Source organism: Notechis scutatus, chromosome Z (assembly GCF_049901735.1).
Source record: "Notechis scutatus isolate UNSWTSFEM ecotype Mainland chromosome Z, rNotScu1.2, whole genome shotgun sequence".
Taxonomy (NCBI): Eukaryota; Metazoa; Chordata; class Lepidosauria; order Squamata; family Elapidae; genus Notechis; species Notechis scutatus.
This window is the reverse complement of record NC_142025.1, coordinates 48293387-48315913: the sequence shown is the minus strand read 5'-3', so window position 1 is coordinate 48315913 and position 22527 is coordinate 48293387. Positions and strand designations below refer to the sequence as shown.

The 22527-nt window shown below is 36.9% G+C and overlaps 1 protein-coding gene across 4 annotated transcripts in view; it reads left to right on the top strand.

The window, feature by feature from the left end:
* STAM (signal transducing adaptor molecule) overlaps positions 1–21797 on the top strand; it is a 34609-nt gene extending 12812 nt beyond the window's left edge. For 2 of the 4 annotated variants that reach the window (XM_087945347.1, XM_087945346.1), the window contains exons 6-15: positions 1355–1445; positions 2937–3129; positions 11961–12055; positions 15351–15439; positions 17349–17436; positions 17729–17783; positions 18474–18627; positions 19307–19482; positions 20320–20414; positions 20703–21797. In XM_087945347.1, coding sequence (XP_087801473.1) covers positions 1355–1445; positions 2937–3129; positions 11961–12055; positions 15351–15439; positions 17349–17436; positions 17729–17783; positions 18474–18627; positions 19307–19482; positions 20320–20368 — 990 coding nt within the window. In that variant the 3' untranslated portion in view covers positions 20369–20414; positions 20703–21797. The remainder of the gene's footprint in view (positions 1–1354; positions 1446–2936; positions 3130–11960; positions 12056–15350; positions 15440–17348; positions 17437–17728; positions 17784–18473; positions 18628–19306; positions 19483–20319; positions 20415–20702) is intronic. The other 2 variants (XM_026686197.2, XM_026686196.2) reach the window with 1 other exon arrangement.
* Positions 21798–22527: the final 730 nt, after the last annotated feature.

Genomic DNA, 22527 nt, shown 5'->3' with positions numbered 1-22527 from the left:
TTTATACTTCTAGTACATTTCTATATACTACTTCATACATAGCCTTTTGTTCTTTAAACTACATCTTTCTCTTTTGGCCTTCGTTAGTGCCATCAATTTTTATTTATTTTATTTTTATTCCACTTTTATTCTTTTTATAAATAACTCAAGGAGATGAACATATCTAATACTTTTTCTCCCTCCTGTTTTCCCCGTAATAACCCTATGAGGTGGGTTTGGCTGAGAGAGAGCGACTAGTCCAAAATCACCCAGATGTTTTTTAATACCAAAATTTAACTACGATTTAATTGGTCTTCCTCTTCCTCTTGTAATATTCTATCTTCCTTTATATGGAAGGAATGAAATTTAATTCTCTCTGTAGAACTGGTTCACTTCAACATACTTCTTTCATATTGTGTCACTCACTTGGTATTCAGTCCATATTTGTTCAGCATTTATTTATTCTTCATCCTATCTTTTCTCATTTTTCATTCACATTTCTCAAGGAAACAATTCATGTTGTATTGATTTTCTGTCTCAGGCAAGCAACTTGGTTTCTAATACATTGATTTTCAGATCTGCCAGTTCATAAAACAATTTGTTTAATGTTCAAATGCTAATCATTTGAGTTCCCAGTCACTGAAAACGGAATTGACAAGACCTAACTTGACATCCTCTAATCCGCTAACAAAATTTATCACTGCTTGTGCTTTTGCAAGCAGTAAAACTTGCCATTGTTACTATATTCAGACCATTGATTTTAAAACCGATCCTGTTCCAGAAACTGTCAGAGTTATGTAGCCCTGAATGGTAAAGAAGCATGTCTAGTGAAGCCTGAATACCACCAGCACTCCTGAACTCTCCCTTAACCTTGAAAAATTGCATGCCTGACCTGTTACAGCAATTGTAGACTACTTGTTTCCTGACCTCAACAAAGAAATCAGTGGAGTGAACATAATGAAGTATCATGTTCATATCTATAGGTGCTGTTTTTATAATGAAAAAGGCATTTAAGTGCAAAAAGAATTTGCTTTTTAATTAATGAATAAGTTACTATTACCTAGTTCATATAGATTATATTCTTATATTTTAGGTGTTACATGTTTAGTGAATGTCTAACAGATGTACCAAGTTCTATCAATTCCTGTCATGCATATCTTTGAATTTAGAATGAAACTTAAGTAGTTTTTTTCTGAGTGGGTATTTGCAGATTTGTATTTTTTAGAACAGTATGCTTCCTTCATAGACCATTGGTCTATTTGACTTTTCAAAGCCAATTGGAAATATGTTAAAACAATGGGACCATTTTTAATAGATTGAATATATTACAATAATTCTTTTAAATTTAAGTATTGTTCCTCTATGTTTTGATCAGGCTGCAGAAAAAGCAAAAGCAAGCCCAGCTCTAGTAGCCAAAGATCCTGGAACAGTAGCAAATAAGAAAGAAGAAGAGGATTTAGCTAAAGGTTGGTTTAATTTAAAGACAATATAAACATTCAACATTTACAGTTGGTATTTTTTAAAAAATCTAATAAAAATCAATAATTGTACGGTTAATATGCTATATTGGAGGATATATATATACATTCTTTGTATGAAAATGTAGTTTTGAAAATATTCAGTAGCTTTTTGTTGTGTAATGAAAAAATAGGAAAAAAAGCTGGCCTAAACAATGATGCCAAAACACATTTATTTGGCAATACAACTAATGTGTGGACAGATGTACTTGGGACTAAAGCTTAATTATTGCTGAGTACCAATTACGAAATAAACTATTTTCCAAGGAAGTTGGCAACCAGAGAATTTGGCTTCAAAAAAAGAATTATTATACAACCAGCATGGTAAATAAGAAGTCAAAAGAAAATAATAAGAGGTTATATAATGCTTACATGTTATTTTAAACCTTAGTGATCGTTGTTCAAAATGTATTCTATAGAGCCTTGAAAGTGACGTGAGACTAAGACAACACCTTCATCTATGTTGTTTTAATCTTATTTTACTTTGAAGGCTCTGCAGAATACATTCTGGCCAAATTCCACTAAAAATGTCAAATAACTTGCAAAGAAGAAAAATAGTTAGAAAAAGACTGAATATAAAACTCAATCCAAATAACAGCACCAGAAAGAAATACAAATGTGAGTAGTTATGAACTCTAGGGCCAAAATCCTAATTTCTACACTGCATTTAATTATAGGTACATTATAAATTTATTAGTACTACTGTTACTCCTTTACATATGTGATAATGAAGATTAAGCTGTCCAGAAAGAGATCGGGGAGATACGATAAATGGGATAATAATACTTGAATTGGATTTATATCTTACTTTTCCATCAGAGGAAAAAGATATTCAAGCTGGCTAATAAGAATACCATGCAATATGAATTAAAAACAAAATTAACTCTATACCGAAAAAGATTAAAAGCCAATAAAATATATTGACCATTATTAATGTCTGTTAGTTAATATGTTAGGTTAAATGGAAAATATATATTTTAAAACTGTTTTGATGACAGAATGGGTCAGTCACTTCTCCAAAGGGGCATTCCACTGCTTAGAAATGACACAGGAAATAGTCTTTTGTTTTAAACAAGCAGGTCTTACGTATATATCTAGTATATCTTTTAAACTGGTATCAGGTAGGTCTTCTCATATTTATACTGATGTGTAATTTATGAAGCATTTTCCCTTTTATTCTGCATAATTGCTTTGTCCTCAAATAAACTTAAACTTTAGTAATTTTTAAAAGTTGGAGTATGTTATCCAAGAATATTAAAATGCTGACATGAGAATCAGTTCATGAACCTTATTGTTTTAGTAGGCATAATTGTATATCTTCAGTATAAGTTGTGCTTTAAATGAATATTTCCACTTTTTTACTTTGAAAGATATATTATGCAAATAATCACACAACTGAAATGAGAATTTCTTTTCTTTGTTTTTTTTTTTATTTCACAGCTATTGAATTATCACTGAAAGAACAAAGACAACAGCAAACACCACTTTCCACTCTTTATCCAAACACTACAACTCTCTCAACAAATCACAAACATGAGGGGCGAAATGTTCGAGCAATTTATGATTTTGAAGCTGCTGAAGATAATGAATTAACATTTAAAGCTGGAGAACTTATCACTGTTCTTGATGACAGGTAAAAGGAGTATCTCTTGGAAATATAGAATTGTTAAATGTTTTGGTTCATATTTGTTATTTTCAATTATGACATTTTGATGCTGTCCAGTTCAGTAGGACTGTGGCCTATGTTTTAATCTTTTGACATTTTATATTCTTTTGAAAAACATGAATCAGATTATGCTTATCTGTTAGACATAATTCTAGTAGACTAGTTTTTTTTTTCAATCTTTGTGCTTTTTTAAAAATAATAGGATCTACTGAAATGAATACAGATAGGCCACTTCCAGAAAAAAAAGCTCTTTTATGTGGAAAACCATAAGCACTATATGTGAATACAATTGTTTGTTTAATGTGGATTTCAAAAGGCTGATGGTGGTCCTTGTTTTTAAGTGAACACAAGTACAATTTCCTCTTTAGATCTCCTGCCGGAATATATTGAGGTTGGGGAGTGGTGGGACAGAGCTGCATTTCTGATCTGTTTTTATTCCACTTTGAGCTCTCCACACAAATGTCTGAATGGAGCTAGTGTTTTAGAGCATCAGAAAGTATGGTTTTGTAAGATGTTATGCCATAGCCTCTGGTTCACACATAGAACTTCGCCATTTGTTTGGCATGTTAGCGATATGCAAACTCAGTCTTCAGTTTATACTGTATTTAAATCAGGTAACTGTGGCTTATTCAGTTAGTACCTTCTGATAGTGCATCTGTTCTGGAGCATCAGCATTATTGAAAAAGATTCTTTTATATGGCCTAATTTTGGAATTAAAAAAAATAGTTGGGGGGAGTCTAAAGAAGTATGGACAGAATGAATTCATTTATTGTCATCTGAGAAAATGTAAGTCAATAGTATGCAACCATTTCCTTTTGCAAAGTATCATGTAATGGTTGTAGGAGCTTACTGATGACTTGCATGCCGATTCCCCAACTGTTTGGTTACTATAGTAAATCATAGCCTGTCTTACGAAATTCTTGTGCAGCATTCTTTTGCTGTATTGCAAAAACAGTTTTTCCATTAATATTTTTTTGGGAGTGAAATCAATATGTTGTCTTGGGCATAGTAATGATATTCAGCAGGTTTGTATATTCTTAGTCCTTTTAAAAGGTGATGGACATTGTTTAGAAAAGACAGTGAAAATGTCTAAAGTCTAAACTCTTTCTAAAACATCAATAACAATGCATACAATATTTTAGTATAATGCAGTGAGTACATGTGACAGGGTGCTAAAAATAAAACCTGAGTTATAGAAACAGAAAAGGCTAATTAATCAAAATGAATACAAGTTCTACAGTAGTTTCGTTATATAGGATAATAAAAATGAAGAAAAATACTGTTTATGTTAAAGCTTTGGTCTCATAGCAAAGCACAAATTAAATTGTCCATGGGCCTACAGAAAAACTGAAGTTAGTAGTTTTTTTAATCCTTTTAAAGGGAAGAATGGAATTTTGTAGCAGTAATATATTTGAAATGGTAAAATATCTTTAGCGATGTATTTTTTTCTTATTTCTTATTTGCATTTCAGCACTAATTCAAATTAATGCTTGCATTGCCTGAATAGGAATTCAATTACTAGTTAAAACAGTTGTAAAGAATGATGTTATGTAACTGCATTTCTTAGTAATGGCACTTCTGGTTGCCATCGTCAAGCAAATTACCTTACCATTTTTAAGTGCAATGTCCCATGGTCACCATTTGTGATCTCCTGCCTCCTTTTCCAGTAATTTTGCTTGTGAGCTGTCAGTGAAGGTTTCAAATGGCAATCATGATCTCAGGACGCTGCAGTGTTGCAGTTCTGAGATGGTCACTAAGCATCTGGGTGACAATCACGTAACTGTGGGGACACAGCAATGGCTGAGACTTTTGGAATCAATCCTAAGTACTGCTCTATCAATGACATCATAAATTTGAACGGTCTCTGAATGAGTGGTTAGTAAACAAGGATCACCACTACAGTAATGGCGAAATGCATCATTTTAAGCAAGAAACATTTTAGCTCTTGCAATCTAATAGAGTTTGCCACTTGATTGATAATTTTGTTGGATTATGTGTCCGTCTTAATTATTTAGAAAAAAATATTAGCTCAACATTATGTAATAGAAATGTAAATAGAAATGAAGTCTACTCAATTTTCCTGTGGTTACGTGAGTCCAGATAAAATGGGTTATATCAGCTTAAACCAATAGGACTGAGTCTGCTCAAATTCAAGCTCCTCCCCTTTGCTGTGGCCACTCCCCAGATTTTTTTATATCATCTTAAACCAATAGGACTGAGTCTGCTCAAATTCAAGCTCCTCCCCTTTGCTGTGGCCACTCCCCAGTTTTTGACTCAGTCTTAGCCAGGACTAGACGTGTTTTGCAAAGCTCCACTATAGCTTTAAGTGGAGCCTGATCGTTAAAGGAAAAAAAGTTTTAAAAGACAACTTTGAGGCTTGTAAACTGCTGGATTCAAGTGATTGGGCTAATTTTCGCTCCCAGAGCTTCCAAATTGCGCAAAAGGCTTTAGGCACAGCGCGTGAAGCCAGGACCACGTGGGATGACTCCAGGCAATCAGCCTGATAAGGGCCACCAGCTGATTGGTGTGGCAGCGCGGCAGCAGCAGAAACCGCTTGTGGTTTCTCTTTCATTTTCCTGCTTTGCTGAGAGGATTGCCTTGGCTGCAAAACGCACAGCGCAGCAGCTTACAGCAGCGGCTAGAAGACTGGAGAGCAGAAGCCATAGGAGAACTTTGCAGAAGGATTGGAGAAAGCAAAGCATCTGCTTGATCGGGCATGGCCCGATCCCAGCTGGCAGGGATTACTCCCAGCTGAGGGCACTACTGGTCACGTTGCCAGTGCTGCATTGCATTCCAGCACTGAGGAAATTGCGTGGACACCTTTCTGACCTGTTTGCAGGTCCAAAACCTGGTGTGTGACTGGCAGGGTGTGGCTGCAGCCCAGTAGTAGCCTTCAAAGGCTTGTTAAGCCAGCTTCCCAGGTAAGGTGATTAATTTGTTTCTGGATCTGGCTTTTTTATTGCATTATTCCCTTGTGATTGGATTTATTAATACTCCTCCCTCCTTCCAGCAGGTCCCCTCCCTTCCCGGCCTCTTTCTTGTGAATTAATTCATTCTCCAGGTGAGATGGCTGATAAAGAACAAGAAAGGGAGTCCAGCCCTTCCACTTCCAAAGGAAAATCCAGAGGCAGACAGAAGAGGAAGGCCTCTGAAGCCAGAGCTGAACCAAGGGTCCAGAAAGAACCAAAGGCTTCTGGAAAAAGGTTGGAGAAACGCCACCATGTGGCTGGGGGGAAGGGCAGGAGATCTTCCCCTCCTGATGATGGTTCAGATTAGTCTGCACAACTCCCAGTTTTACAACTGGAAGTAGGGCCTTCTACCTCTATTGGGCCCCCTCGCCCTGGTATTTGGTGTCCCCTGACAATTCTTCTGCAGTTGGGGATCCAACTCCTTTGGGAGACCTTGAGAGGGATAATAGGGAGCCGACAATTGTGGAGGAGCTGCTTCCTCCTCCCCCTAAAAGGACCAGACCTGTTCTTGAATCTTACAATTCTGAGGAAGAGGAAGAGGCTGTTCCAGCTCATTTGGAAGACATTATTGCTAAGGCTATCAGAAGGGGAGTGCTAGAGGCTCTTCGAGCATCTAAAGGAAATATCTCTGAGGCCTCAGATCAATCAGAACTAGACAGGTCTTTTCATGCTAGAGAAACCTATTCTTTCAGAGACAGAGGTTCCCCAGTGCCTTCTTTACCCAGCATTTCTGGCAGAGCCCTTGAAGAAGAGAAAAAAGAATCTGATTTCTCAGAGGATGAGGATATGGCCCCTGAAAAACCATCCTTTACTGGAATCTTTGATGCACAGAAGTTTAGGGCTTTATTATTCAAAGCCAAGAAAATTGCAAAGTTGGGGCCTGGGGCTGATGTTGGTGAAACAGAGGGTGATGGTGCCACCTGATCAATTTTTCGATGAACCAGCTGTAAGACCAGAAATGGTTCCTGTCCCTCGATTATTCCTCAATGTTATACAAAAACAGATGGAAGCCCCTGGTACTTCCTTATCGCTGTTGGCCAATGAGAGGCGTTTCTTCACTATGGGGCCCGAGCTAACCAGCTCCCTACAGGTACCGACATTGATGCACCAGTTGCGGCTATGATCTCTGCCTCATCCAATCCGGCAGATCCTGAAGAGGCACTAAAAGCTGAGGATAAGAGGATTGAGCAATCTCTCCAGTGCACTCACCTGGCAGCTGCTTGGGCAGTCAAGGTGGCGTCAGCCGCCTCTTTTTTCATAAGATCCTCTCTACGGTGGCTTCGCCAATTGCAGGACTGAGTCCCTGCACCTGACGTGAGAATTCATCAAGATATCCATAAGTTGGTCACAGCTGCAGAATTCACCGCAGACGCTACTTTGAATAGTGCCAGGTTTGCCTCCAAGGCCATCGCCACATCCATCGCTGCCTGTAGAATGTTTTGGCTGAAGAGTTGGCAAGCAGACGGTCGGCACAAGTGGACGGTGGCCTCTTCTCCCATAAAAGGGGACAAGCTGTTTGGTGAGGTCCTGGAGCTGCACCTGGTTGAAACCAGGGACAAGTAGAAGTACCTTCCTTCTCTAAATCGACGCTCCAATTTCAGGGCTGCTCCTTATAACTGTAGATCCTCTTTCAGAGGAGAGGGCACTTCATGGGCTCAAGGGTCCCAGGGGCAACCCTAGAACTGGCAAGAACGCCCTCAGGACAGAGCAGCCTATGACAGACCGCAGTACTCAGTACTCAGGCAAGAGGCCCTTTCGTGGGGGAGGAAGTCGCTTCTTCAGACACTCCTGATAAAGATAGCAGTAGTCCTCCCATTGGGGGCAGATTATCCCATTTTGCTGCCCAATGGGAAACTATCACATCCAATGCTTCGATGTTATAAACTGTTAGAACAGGGTCTATCCCTCGAATTTCGATCTCTTCCTCCCAGATTTTTTGTAGCTTGTTCAGGCTCCAGAATTCCATCTCGTAGACGGTTGGTGGAACAGGCAATTCAACAACTTTTAGACATCAGGGCCATACAAAAGGTCCCCATTGACCAACAGGGCAAGGGATTTTATTTCTGTCTGTTTGTGGTACCTAAATCATCTGGGGGATAGCGAGCCACCTTAGATCTTAAAAGGCTCAATAAATTTGTATTGTACAAGTGTTTCAGGATGCATTCACTACAGACTATCTTGGCCAGCAACTGGGAGGGTGACTTCCTCACCTCTATAGATCTCACTGAAGCTTATCTTCATATCAGAATTTGTCATTCACATAGGCAATACTTACATTTCACTTACCAAGGCAAACATTTCCAATACAGGGCCATGCCCTTTGGCTTGTCCTCTGCGCCTAGGGTTTTCACAAAAGTCTTGGCAGCCCTGGCAGCCTGTTTGAGGAGTATCCCCATTAGGGTTTAGTCTTACTTTGATGTCATTTTAATCCAGTCTTCTTCTACAGACCAAGCTCTAAAGGATCTACAGATTACCATTAACACGTTACAAGACGACAGGTTTTCCATAAATGAGAAGAAAAGCCATTTTTCTCCTACCACAAGTTTATTGCATTTGGGGGCTAACATAGATACACTTTCTTGCAAAGTTTTTCTCTCACAAGAGAGGAGTGACAGTGTGCAGTCTATGATTGGGAAGATTGTAAAGGCTCGTTCTTCCTCTCTGGCTTCTCTATCCCAACTATTAGGGAATATGATTTCCACCATCTCCATTGTGCCTTGGGCCAGGCTTCACTCCAGAAAGCTTCAATGGTTCCTTTTGCCACATCAAAAGGCGGGCAGGAATCTTTTGGCTATTAGGTTCTCCGTCTCTACATCAATCAAAAGGTCATTGTTATAGTGGTCTTCTCTGGCCTTGCACGCTGGACAATCATTCAAAGAACCTTCCTGTATAGTCATCATGGATGCCAGTCTTCCACGGTTGGGGAGCCCATTTAGACTTGAACTTGGCACAGGGTCTGTGGTCCCCCTCAGAAAAAGGGAAGATTATTAATTGGTTAGAATTAAGAGCTGTTCTCAAGCTCTCAAACAATTTAGGTTACACATTTTTCATTCTCATGTCCTTATCTTGACGAACAACACCACAGCCAAGGCACACATTTATAGACAGGGAGGTACCAGATCCCAAGCTCTTGTGTTAGAGGCTGAAGGTCTTGGATTTTGGGCAGAAAAGAATCTCCTTTCGATTAGGGGCGGAACACATCTGGGGGGGGGGGAATAATACACAAGCAGATTAGCTAAGTAGAACAAAAATTGACTCCCTCAGAGTGGAGTATTCTGTTTCAGGAGCTGGTTCAGATATTCGGACTTCCAGTTGTGGACCTGTTTGCCTCTCTGGCCAATGCCCAACTTCCCAGATTCTTCACCAGGTTCGCGCACCAGGGGGCAGAAGGGACCAATGCCCTGAGGTGCCGTTGGCCTCGAGGGCTGCTGTATGCCTTCCCTCCTCTTCTGTTGTTACCAGCGGTGATTCGGAAAATTTTGGAGGAGGAGGCAGAAGTATTGTTAATAGCTCCATACTGGCCCAGATATCCTTGGTTCGTGGATCTGGTGAACTTTTCATGCTCCGCTCCTTGGAGGATCCCTCCTCTCAAAGTCTCCCTTCTCCAGGGAGAAGTCTCACACCCGGATCCTCAGTGGTTCCAGCTGACCGCATGGCGGTTGAGCGGAGTGCTCTAAGGAAGCAAAAGATTTCTGAGAAGGCCACCCAGACCATCTTAGCAGCCAGACAGCCTTCCACTAACAGAATTTATCAGGCCACTTGGAAAGTTTTCTGCCAGTGGTATTTGAAATCCAAAATTTCCCCCATTTCGGCTTCTGTGGCCAATATTTTGGATTTTTTGCAGGAGGGTCTCAACAAGGGACTCGCCACTAATACCTTGCATAGACAAGTTGCAGCCCTTTCCTCGGTTTTGTTTTCACACCGAAAAGGTTCCCTGTCTCTCAGTCAGACCATTCGTAGGGGCATTGAATTTAAGACCACCAGTGGTTTACAGATTTCCCACTTGGGATCTTCCCAAAGTTCTAAAAGCCTGAATGTCTCCACCTTTTGAACCACATAAATCCATAACTTTATATTTCCTCTCTCTCAAGGTGGCTTTCCTCATAGCCATCACCTCGGCTAGGAGGATCTCTGAGTTAGCTGCTCTTTCTGTCAAGGAGAGCTCTTGTGTGTCTTCCATGCAGACAGAGTGGTATTTCGGTTAGATCCCTCCTTTATTCCTAAAATCAATTCCAGATTTCATAGAGCACAGGAAGTTGTCCTTCTCAATTTTTGCCCTTCTCCTGCCCATTCTCTCGAGCGATCATGGCATGTATGAAGGGCGTTGAAGACTTACATCTGGAGGACGTTCCACAGAATGGAGGCTCTGTTCTTCTCATTTCAACCCGGTTCCTTGGGGTTGAAGGTGTCGCCAACGACGGTGGGCAGGTGGATTAGGGCTTGCATTGCTAAGGCTTATCACACCGGCTCTTCTGATTCCAAGAGGGGTGACAGCACATTCCACCAGAAGTCCGACAGCAATAGCGGCCTGGCTACCCAAGCCCCCATTGAGGAGATTTGAAGAGCAGCCACCTGGTCTTCTCTGTCTCCTTTTATCCACCATTATCGCATTGATGCCTTTCCTGCGGCGGATGCCGCTTTTGGCAGAGAGTCTTGCAAAGTGTACATGAACACTGATGTAAGTAGGACCAGACTATTGTCCTCCCTGGAATTAGCAGGATTGGGTATGTCCCATCCTATCTGGACTCACATAACCATAGACAGGAAAAAGAACATTGGCTTGCCTGAATGTTCATTTTCCGTGTTGGTGGAGTGAGTCCAGCCCCACCCTAGTTTGGTCTGGGGTGGGCTAGTGGGGTGAATTAATGTGTGTCTGTTTATCAGCATTAGTTGAATCACGTCCTGTCTGTCTTGATGCTTTGTCGAAAGCTGGGGAGTGGCCACAGCAAAGGGGTGGAGCTTGAATTTGAGCAGGCTCAGTTCTATTGATTTAAGCTGATATAACCCATCCTATCTGGACTCACTCCACCAAGACAGAAAATGAACATTCAGATAAGCCAATGTACCTTTCCAGTTCATTTATTTATTTAAATCAAGGTATTCCAGTATCCAAGTTCTTGATAATTTATCACTTCTTAAAACTGATTGAAACTCAGTTTGGGTTTTTTAAAGTCACTTCCTCATATATCAGCATAAAACAGTGTTTTCATCCTAGTTCTGTACAATTTAATTTTGGGCAACTAATCGCTAATGTGATTTGGTATTATAAAAGGCACTATTCTAGAACATTAATTTAAATATTTTTTAAAATTTGAAATCATAATCCAAGGAAGATATTTTTTTAATTTTTATGACAGCAATTCATTTGTAATATAGTAAAATTCCCTGTCGGCAAAAATATCAGGCAATGGCCAAATACTTTTTACATTGTTTATTAATATTATATGTAAATTATGTAAAATTTATTACAAACTATAAATCAAACTTCACAATAACTAATACCATGTCTTTATTCCTTTGTAAAATCAAGGTTTTACTGAATTAATGATTTTTACTAAACGAAAGCTGCTTTTGAAAGATTCCTTGTGTTCCATATTCCTTAGAGTTCTCTTAATAGTTGCTCTTTATCTTACTAGTTGCACATGAATTATTCATTTCTTAATAAACCTACAGATAAGTAGATAAAAGGGTGTATTTAATTTAGTGGCTTCAAGAATTAATCAAGGATGCTGTCCAAAGTATTTTGGTGGGTAGAAATGGAATGCAACTTGTCACTGCTCGACCCTTTGTTTTTCCATTCTAAGTAATTATTTTCTTCATCATTCATAGTGATACAAACTGGTGGAAAGGTGAAACTCATCAAGGGACAGGATTATTTCCTTCCAATTTTGTAACCGCTGATCTTACTGCTGAACCAGAAATGAGTAAGTAGCACAGTGAGAGAAAAGCCATAGATCTTTGGATAGATGGTACATGAATAAGAAAAAGGCTAAATCATTCCCTTCAAAAAGGATTTTACTACTACAGAAAATATTTTTCTTTATAATAAAAGACCCTTAGTTTTAGATTCTATTTCTTTATTTGTTCTTCTTTGTTCTTCTTCCTAGTCTCTATCCAGTTCTAATTCATTGGTCCTATATTCTAATTAATATCTCCTAATCTATTTTCCATTTTAACTTAATCTAGGATACTTTTTTTAAGCTTTCAACATCCCCTAAATCCTTCCCCACCTCTATCTGCAATTACTTATGTAGCCAAATAGCTCGGTACTGAGGGGTGGGGGAGAAGGAAGGAAAGCTGGCTTGCTGCCTGCTTTTTCTATGCTTTGTGAAAGCTGCAGTGCTGTCAGAGATTTAGTATTGCTAACAGTTGGTGTTGCTAGCAGTTGGTGGCTATAATTTCAAGTCAGATTCTCTTTTCCATATTTATTTGCCTAGGTGGAATATACCATAGCGTCTCAAGTTTTGTAAAGAATAGAATAGAATGGAAATAGGAATACAATAGAATAGAATAACAAAATTGGAAGGGACCTTGGAAGTCTTCTAGTCCAAGCCCCTGTTCAGGTAGGAAACCTTATACCATTTCAGACAAATGGTTGTCCAATCTCTTCTTAAAAACTTCCAGTGTTGGAGTATTCACAACTTCTGGAGGCAAGTTGTTTCACTGATTAGTTGTTCTAACTGTCAGGAAATTTCTTCTTAGTTCTAGGTTGCTTCTCTCCTTGATTAGTTTCCATCCATTGCTTCTTGTTCTGCGCTCAGGTGTTTTGGAGAATAGCTTGACTCCCACTTTTTTGTGGCAACCCCTGAGATTTCGGAAGACTGCTATCATGTCACTCCTAGTCCTTCTTTTCATTAAATTAGACTTGCCCAATTCCAGCAACCATTCTTTATATGTTTTAGTCTCCAGTCATTTAATCATCTTTGTTGCTCTTCTCTGCACTCTTTCTAAAGTCTCAACGTTTTTTTTTTACATCGTGGTGACCAAAACTGGATGAGGTAATCCAAGTGTGGCCTTACCAAAGCATTATAAAGTGGTATTAACACTTCACGTGATCTTGATTCTATCCCTCTGTTTATGCAGCTTAGGACTGTGTTGGATTTCTTTGGCAGCTGCAGCAAACTGTTGGCTCATATTTAAGTGATTGTCCACTAGGACTCCAAGTTCTTTCTCACAGTTACTATTATGCTGTACCTGTGCATTTGGTTTTTCTTTCTTAAATGTAGAACCTTATTTTTTTTCACTATTGAATTTCATTTTGTTAGATAGTGTCCAATGTTCAAGCCTGGCAAGATCCTTCTGAATCTTAAGCCTATCTTCTGGAGTGTTGGGTATTCCTGACAGCTTGTTGGTGTCTGCAAGGGAGTTCCCCATCTATCCCCTCATCCAAATCATTGATGAAGATGTTGAGGAATACTGGGTCCAAAACAGAGTTTTGAGGTACCCCAGTGCATTCTTTCCTCCATGTAGATGCAGTTTCATTGAGGACCGCACATTGAGTGCAATTGGTCAGCAGATATGAATCCATCTGGTGATGATGTTGTTGAACCCACATTTTTCTCTTATCAAATAGTAGATTGTGGTCAATCAAATGCCTTGCTGAAATCCAAGTAAATTATATCTACAGCATTCCTCTGGTCCACTAATTTTGTCTCTTTGTCAAAGAATGCAATAAGATTTGTCTAGCATGATCTGTTTTCGACAAACCCATTTTGGCTTTTGATTATGACTTTGTTTGCCTCTAGGTGTTTGCTGATTTGTTGCTTGATTATCTTTTCCAGAATCTTCCTAGGTCTTGAGGTCGGGCTGATTGGTGTGTAGTTTCTTGGATCTATTCCACCCCCCTTTTTAAAAAAAGGATTGGAACTACATCAGCTCTTTTCCAGTCCTTTGGTAGTTCCCTGGTGCTTCAGGATCTTTCTGAATACTTCAGGCATATCCTTTCAAGATATTTCTGAGTTTTCCTACTTTTCATTTCCCATTGCTGTGTTGCATAATTGCCAGAGCTAGTTACAACACTACTAGCATTATAGTTTTTGCTGTTGGTGATACCGTAAATGCTGGTTACTTGCTGGAGCTTGCTGACCAGCTGTTCCTATGGGGAAAGGACCTTATGGATCTTCCCTTGGCTGAGCTCAGTTCTGTTGCCTTCAGCTCTTTGCAGAGCGTCTTTCTTTCTCGTGATTCCTTCTTTTTTTGTGCAATTAGTGCAATACTTTCTTTTCAGAACCCTTTAAAAATAGAACCAAACTGTCAAATAAAGGAAGGGCAGGCAACTTTAAAGATAAAGGGGGAACAGGGGTACAAACAATTTTTTTTTTTGCCCTGCACCTTTCCTCTCACACTATTAAAACACACAAGCTTAATTGTGACATTTCTGACATTGCCCACCTTTGCTCTGATGAAGCTAGGTTGTTTGCAGGCAGTCTTCACTGTTATTAACTAAGTCATTCGCTTTGCTACTGAAAAATCCTTTCACAGTTTTCATAAACCATGTGAGAGAGAAAGTCTTATCTCCTAGCATATTTATTCCTTTTAGAAAATAGCAGTCAGAGAAGAATGAAGCTATGATGTCAGTGCTGAACTGAACTAGCACACATAATGGTACTACAGAATGGTTTGACATCAGTACTTGGGAATTTTATAGAACTAATCAGAAAAGCATTAGTGTGTAAGAACCTTATAAGCAATAAATAATTGCCAAAAGTCAGTATGTGTTTATCAAAACAAGTATTTGCCAGGTTTATACGTTTATGATCAAGTAGATTTCATAGAAGATTATGGGAATGCTAAAGACATATGTTTATTTTAGCAAATCATTTCATATTGTACCTCATTATATTCTGATTAGGCAACTAATAAAATGGAGCTGGATAGGATGACAATTATGTGGACATAGCTCACTTGAAAATTATATTCAGTTCACCAAATCAAATTGGAGTGGAAGCTGAGATGGTGTACACTGATTTCTCTTTGCCCTTCTGATTTCCTCCTCTGTGAAAAGTCTTTTCAGCCCCTGAAATTGCTATTCTTCCTAACTAGTAGCCAACTGCCAGCAGGATCTAAAAGTCACAGTAATATTTTGGCTGGTGGTGGGAAGATTCTGGACGGTTGGAATGCTGTAGGAATCTGAATCTATATTAACATCTGATGTAAAGTTATTTTTCATTGTAAACATTTGGCACTTTGTTCAGTATTCTTTCATTTTTTTTCCTGCAGTGAAGTCTGAAAAGAAAACGGTACAGTTTAGCGATGAAATTCAAGTTGAAACAATTGAACCAGAACCTGAACCAATGTATATTGATGAAGTATGTACAAAATCCAGTCATCAGTAAAGAATACATGAAGTACTGTTTTGATTTTGGAATTGGCTGAGTGCTCTCAATAGATGAAAGTACTAAAAAAAAAAAAAACACAACCAAAATTTCTTCTATTTTAAGCATATTAAGTTGTACCAATAGCTTTTATTCTTCCCCTGTTGTTTCCCCTTAGAAGCATCTTCATTGCTATTTAATTGAAACATTAATAAACATATTTGCTGAGAAGAAAATATAAAGGAAACTAATATTTAGAGTTCTGCATGCTTCAAAAATTATTTTGAAGAAATGGTTCAGAATTCGCACCAGCACAGCACTACTCAACTTCTCACTCATTCACCTCTTTTTAGGATTTCTCGGCTCAATGTGATGCTTAAAACAACTCACATAGAAGTAGAAAAGAGACATGCCTGAATAATGGGAGGTACTACTTCCCTGAATCTTTCCTTGTTTGAGTGCAAAGATTTAATATTTTGCCCAATCCATTGGCTCATACTCAATTATTACTTCTATGGTCCACTGCCTATTCCCATATATAGATTATTTTTGGAGTGGCAAACAAGTCAAATATTTATCAAAAGTCAGTTCTTTTATTTATATTTTTATTGTACTATAAGTTACCTAGGGTTGTTTTGATAGTGAAATGGGTAGCATATAAACAAATAAGTAAATAAATATGCATTTTCATAAATATTACATAAATGGATTTAAATATTTTAAAGTCCAGTTTTTTGTTTCATTACACTATTTATCTTTTATACCAAAAGATTTGGAAAATGCACGATTTAGAAGAATTTAATGGATTTGTGCCACATTATATTCGTGCATTTCACTACTCCCTTCATTTTGTTTTTTAATCACTAGGTGGTGGTGTTGCTATAGTTAACGACTACTGGTAGCCATCAGGTTTCTATTCTATTGTTTCTTAAAAGATTTCTGAAATAGCTTATATATGTTGAAATATTCTATTTGTATTAATGATAGTATAATTGGTAATTATTCATAGTATTGTGAATTTTTGTACGTTGCCCAGAGTAACTGAGAGTGAGTGGGTGGCATTCATATTTAATAAATAAATAAATAAATAAAATAAGTAAGTAAATACATAAATAAATAAATATTTTCAAGCATAATGTTACTTTTATTTTAGGCTGGTTAATAGATTTGTTGAAGTCATCAATTAATATCATTAAAATTATATTTATTGTTGCAGAACAATTGTATAAAATTTAATTTGACCAGTATTTCTTTAATTCAGTGATACTTATTAAATTTTTTACATGAATATATTAAAATGTATGATGTAGTTTATACAATTTATTTTCTACAAAGGAAATTGTAGAACTTCCTTGTTCACATAAACATGTTTCATTGAAAGAAATCTGGTGTAAAAATGCAACTGCTTTATTAAACATACTTGCAACTGGCTTGATAATACTGGTATTGCTCTCTCTGAAAAGTGAATATTCGACTATTTGGCATATAATTTACTTTTATTTAAGAAAATGTAATTATATGATCCATGAGAACCAGTTGGTATAATTGGCTAAGATGCCTGGTCAGAATGTAGAAGACTGGAAGTTTTAGTTCCATGTTGGCACAAAGGCAGCTGGGTGATCTTTGGAAGCCTGTAGTCTCCAGGAGTAACGACTAATTTAATAAAAAACCCTGATAATCCATATATAGAAACAATGTATTTATTTCTGCATGTTGCAATGAGGTTTGATTTTCTATGACAAACCTTTTTGCACTTAAATGAACTTATAAAATTAAACTCTCGGGGCAAGAGAAGAAAAAGAGTCCATTTTGAAGAAAAGAAAAAAATATTTTTCAAATATATTCAAATTGTTGCACACACCTCATGCAGTTACAAATAAATAATTTGTATGTCATGTTCTAGGATAAAATGGACCAGCTGTTGCAAATGTTGCAAAGTGCAGATCCAGCAGATGACGAACCAGATCTTCCAGAGCTGGTCCATCTTGAAAGTAAGCTTCCTAATGCTACATAACAATGTCACATAACAGACCTCCTACCTAAAAATCTCTTCCAAAACTGCTAAGCTAAGCTATCCCGACCATTTCTGCAAAATTAGCTTTCTTTAACTGTCTTAAATCTTTTTATTAATTCAGTGAAAATTCTATTGTCTAATAACATCATTTATCTACAGCACTTGTTTATTTGTTTGAGATGTTATAGAATAAGGAATCTGGAAGTAATACAATGTTAACGTTTATAACAGCTGGAGCAAATAAAGCATATTAATATCTCTATTTCTAGCAATGTGCCATCAAATGGGACCTCTCATTGATGAAAAGCTAGAAGATATTGACCGGTAAGAATAGCAGTAAGCTTAGTATCTTACAGTAGGGATTGGCAGCTTTTTTATGCCAAAGACATAACATTGGAGGGGGACAAGGAAAAACTACAAAGTTTACCATGGGCAACACTGGCTTTCAGAATTTTTTTTTGACAGGTTTATAACTAGTTGGCCTTTTTTAGAGTTTTTACCACAGTTCACATTTCTACACGAGATTTTTAAAAATGGTATGTGTTAATGTCACTTAGCCTTTTTAATAGTAGCCATTATTGTTTCCATTTTCCCATTCGACTAGACATAGAGTTGGCTACTTGAGATTCTGGGCACATATTCACTACTTTTTTTGATGGTCAACTTTATTTTTTTAAGGTATTTTTATCCTGTGACTATTTCCTTGCAATTCTTTACTTCTTTAAAAGGGTTGGAAAGTTTTTGTTTGCTGTTAGGAAGTGATGTGTGGCTTCAGGAAGTACATCCGGCTAGTAAACGCTCAGTTCTATCCGAATTAAGAGATTACAGGGTCATAAAAAGGGACTTAGGAAGCAAGAGGGTTGTCCTGTAAAAGTTTATTACTATAGTTTTGTGCTTCTACTTTTGACTTGCAGTGGAATGATTTTTATTTCTTATTAACTGATAAGCTGTTAACAAATCATGATGCAATGTTTTATTTAAAAAATATTACTTATTTTTATTTGTTTTATTTAGGAAGCACTCAGAACTTTCGGAACTCAATGTAAAAGTGATGGAAGCCCTCTCATTATATACTAAGTTGATGAATGAAGATCCAATGTACTCCATGTATTCAAAACTACAAAACCCTCAATACTATATAACTCAGTCTAGTGTGTCTAACTCTCAGGTATGCACCTAAATGTTTTAAAAACCTGTAGAGATATTGTCCCATTTTGAGCCATATAATTATAAACTTGTTAAGATACATTAATCATAAATATTCAATGCTATTCAGAATGTGAGAGGCTTGTATTGTACACTTTTTGAAAATTATGGGGAGAGTATTAATGTGAAATTATATCATAACAAAAAATAATGAGACTATATCATCTGTCCAGAGTTATGAAGTCAAATTTATTATACCCAAATTCTACTGTATAGAACCAAAATGCATAGTAAGTTACATTAATCTTGGAAAGAAATTATTGCTTGATGGATGGATTCATCCAGTTGGTGTTGATTTTTAGTGACTACCTAGAGATTTTTTCCATAGTCTATCCTTAACTTAGTCCTTCAGGTGTACACTGACCAGCATTGTAATTGAGTCCACATGGAGAGAAATGACTTCAAGTTTAATAATTTTTGAGAGATGGGGTCTACTCATATTCTTGGATGTGAGGAAATACTTTAATGTACTGTTATATAATAGATTATGAAAAGATGTTAGTGAGCCTGGATTTTTCTTAAGGTGCAAGTAAATATTATTACAGTCTTTTGTTTGGGAGGAGGGTTAAATTAATAAGCATAAATTGGAAATGAATTGGCTTATTGTGGTGATTTGTTTTTTCCTATTTGATGTTTTTTAGGTTTATCAAGGACAGCCTCAAAGCAATGCTTATTTGGTAGGAGGAAATACACAGATGAGTCATGTGCAAGGCTACAGCCTTCCATCAGATCAACTTCCATCTCTTAATCAAGGCACAGTTCCTCCAGTAGCAAGTCCTGGGTTAGCTAGCCAGCCAGTCCAGGCATCTTACACAAAGTAATTGAAAAAAATTAAAATATCTAAATTTTAATTTAAACTAAACTAGACAGTCTTAAGGTGGAAAGTGACAAGAAACATTCAGCGTCAAACTGTGTTCAATTATTTTTCTCAAAAATCTTTTTTAATGTATTTGATTTGTTCTTCATTTAAAAAAACGTGGATAAAATCAGAATAAAAACATAATTGTAATAGAATTCCATAAATTAGTTTTATTGCTTAGGATTAGTCAGGAATGAGTCTTATTTTCCGTGTTAATTTAATAATAGATTTTTAAGATGGTTTGAAATACTATTTTGGGAGGAAAAGCTATAACATTCCCGTTCATGGTAGTCAAAAGACTTCAGGCACCTTAGAAATAATATGTATCTTCTTAGATTTCCAAGTGACTTTTTCTTTTCTTTGCCCTTTGATAAAGGTGCTTTTCTGAAGTTAAATTGCAGGTTATCATATCTTGGGAAGCTTTTCCAGGACAAAAAATAGAATGGATTTTATAGAATAGTATGTGAATAAGATCCATGAAAACTTGATATGTCTTCCAATGGTATTTAGTAATAATTCTTACTGAATATCAATAAATCATGTCACATAACTTAACTAGCTTTCTGAGAGGTCAGTTTGGATTCTCTTAAATTGTAGAACAATCAACCAAAGGAACACTTTGCCCTCAGAAGTTGTGGGAGCACCATCACTTGAGACTTTCAAGGAGAGATTGGACTGCCATTTGTCAGAAATGGTGTAGGGTCTCCCGCTTGGGTGGGGGGTTGGACTAGATGACCTACAAGGTCCCTTCCAAATCTGATTATCTGTTATCTGTTTTCTGTATTATATTTCAAGCATAAAAGCAGTGAAAGAAGTTACAGCAAGACAGCAGTTTAGAAAATAGAAGAATATCAAAAGACAATTGTACTAGTTTTTCCCAGCCTAAATAGGTACAGTATAGTTAAGAGATCATTCATGTAAATCAATAACTGTTGAAACATTTTTGTGTTCCCTGGAGAAACTGGTTTAAAAGACTTGGCTGGAAAGATTTGACTAAATGCTTTCATATTTCTATTTCAAGTATTTTTTCTTAACTATTTATTCACTGAGGTTGGAAAAGAAGCTCAAATTTATTGTGTTTATATGTTTATAGGATTATAGAAGAATTTGATTACTTTTGTGAACTTTGTTTTGTATCCTTTTGTTTACCTTCTTTCCCTTCCTATCTCTATTTCTAGCACGATGGTTAGTTCTGTTCCAGGAAACACTTACTCCAGCCAAGCTGCAGTCTACAGCCCAAACCCTGCAGCTACCGAGGCTACTTCTTATCAGAATTCTGGAACTCTATCCCAGATGCCAAGTTATAATTTAGTCACCTCAACTCTTCCCCAGCCTCCAGGAAACCAACCACCACAACAGCCTCCATCATCACAGAAGGCATTACTATAGGGTATAGGACTTTGGATTCCTAATCTACTCTAACCTCTGTGGAAGGCAGTTTACAAAGTTACGAGTTTATTTCTTTAATATCTTAAACATGGGTTATCCTTGGCTTAATAAGAATCTCCTTTGGTCAAGAAGTATGATGATTCTATTTGCACTGACTTTTAAGATTATTGGTTTATCTTTGGAAAGGGAATTAAAATATTTAGAATATTTAATTCCTTTAAAATGCCTAAACATTGGTACAAAGTTATTTATGTCTGCTGAAGCTGTTGAGTTTGTAAAGATCCAGCTCAGCAAATTGTTGTGGCATATATGTAATGTACATATAATATGTTTGTGTTAGTGGCTGTTCTGAATTACTATAGTGATCATGTGAATATAAAACATGTTTAAATTTACATTACTGTTTTATTAATTGTGAGCCATGGTTATAGATGGACTATGTTCATGGATTTTATAAGTATGTTTGCTTTAACCGATATACTGTATGTCAAATATTTACAGGTTGTGGATATGTTATTGAACCTGAAATGCTTGGTTTTCATTAGTAATACAATGAATGCAGTTGTGTTGTTTTCTGCCTTCCTGTAGCCTGTGGATGCTATGAAATGACTATCTACCAAAGTAGGCTAGAACTTCAGACACTCTTCATTCAGAAAATGTATTATGCTTATCAGTAATGGTTTCAAAACAAGAGGTGGCAAGCTGCTAAATTTATGGAACCATGAAAAAGAACTGTTTTATCTTTACTGTTTAAATGATATGACTTACATTTCCATGCTAGTTTTATGTAACCTGCTGAGTGGGACACTTTGAATGTGAATGAATGATATTTCTAAACTGGAATAATGAAAACACTACATTTATTAAAGTCTTGTTAAAAGGTTGCCATCATTGCCGCTTTCCTTGACTGTGTGTGTTTGTAAAAAAAACCTCTTTTTATGGTCTTTGTTGGACTATTGTTCTCATAGTCTTATTGGGTACAGAGCAATTTCAACTGTCAATTTCATGGAGAGAAATGCGTCCAAAATCAACTTTGATTAAGGAATGAAATAATTTAATTACTCATAGCTTAAGTTCAGCTGTATGAATATAGTCCTGAAATTTATTACCTGATTCAGTAGTAGAGTCATACACGAATGAATATAGTTAATGAAACTAGTTGATTTTTGATTTCTCTGGCAAATATTCTTCTGAATTGAGAATTGCTTCTAAAAATACTTCACTAAGCAGCAACTTCTTCATTATTTTGGATTCTTTCTTAAGTTATGGTGTATAGTTTTGGATATTTACATATTTGCTTCATTTTCAGGTATGTTTATATATTTTTCAAACCATTTCTAGAGCTACAGCAACCTACATTTTAGGTATAGTTAGAAGGCTAAATACAGGAAACAGATTCTTTTACTTTCTAGTAGCGAAACATATAGGGAGCCAAGATTTGCCATGATTTTGATTAAAATAGAAACTTTCATATTTAATCAGTTTTCTGCTCAATTTGCAGAGACAAATCCACTCAACTGTTCTTACAACAGCTATGTTTTATTAATGCACAATCCTAAATGTACTTACCTTTAGGAGGTAAAGTCTATTTAATTCCAACCACTTTAAATTTGA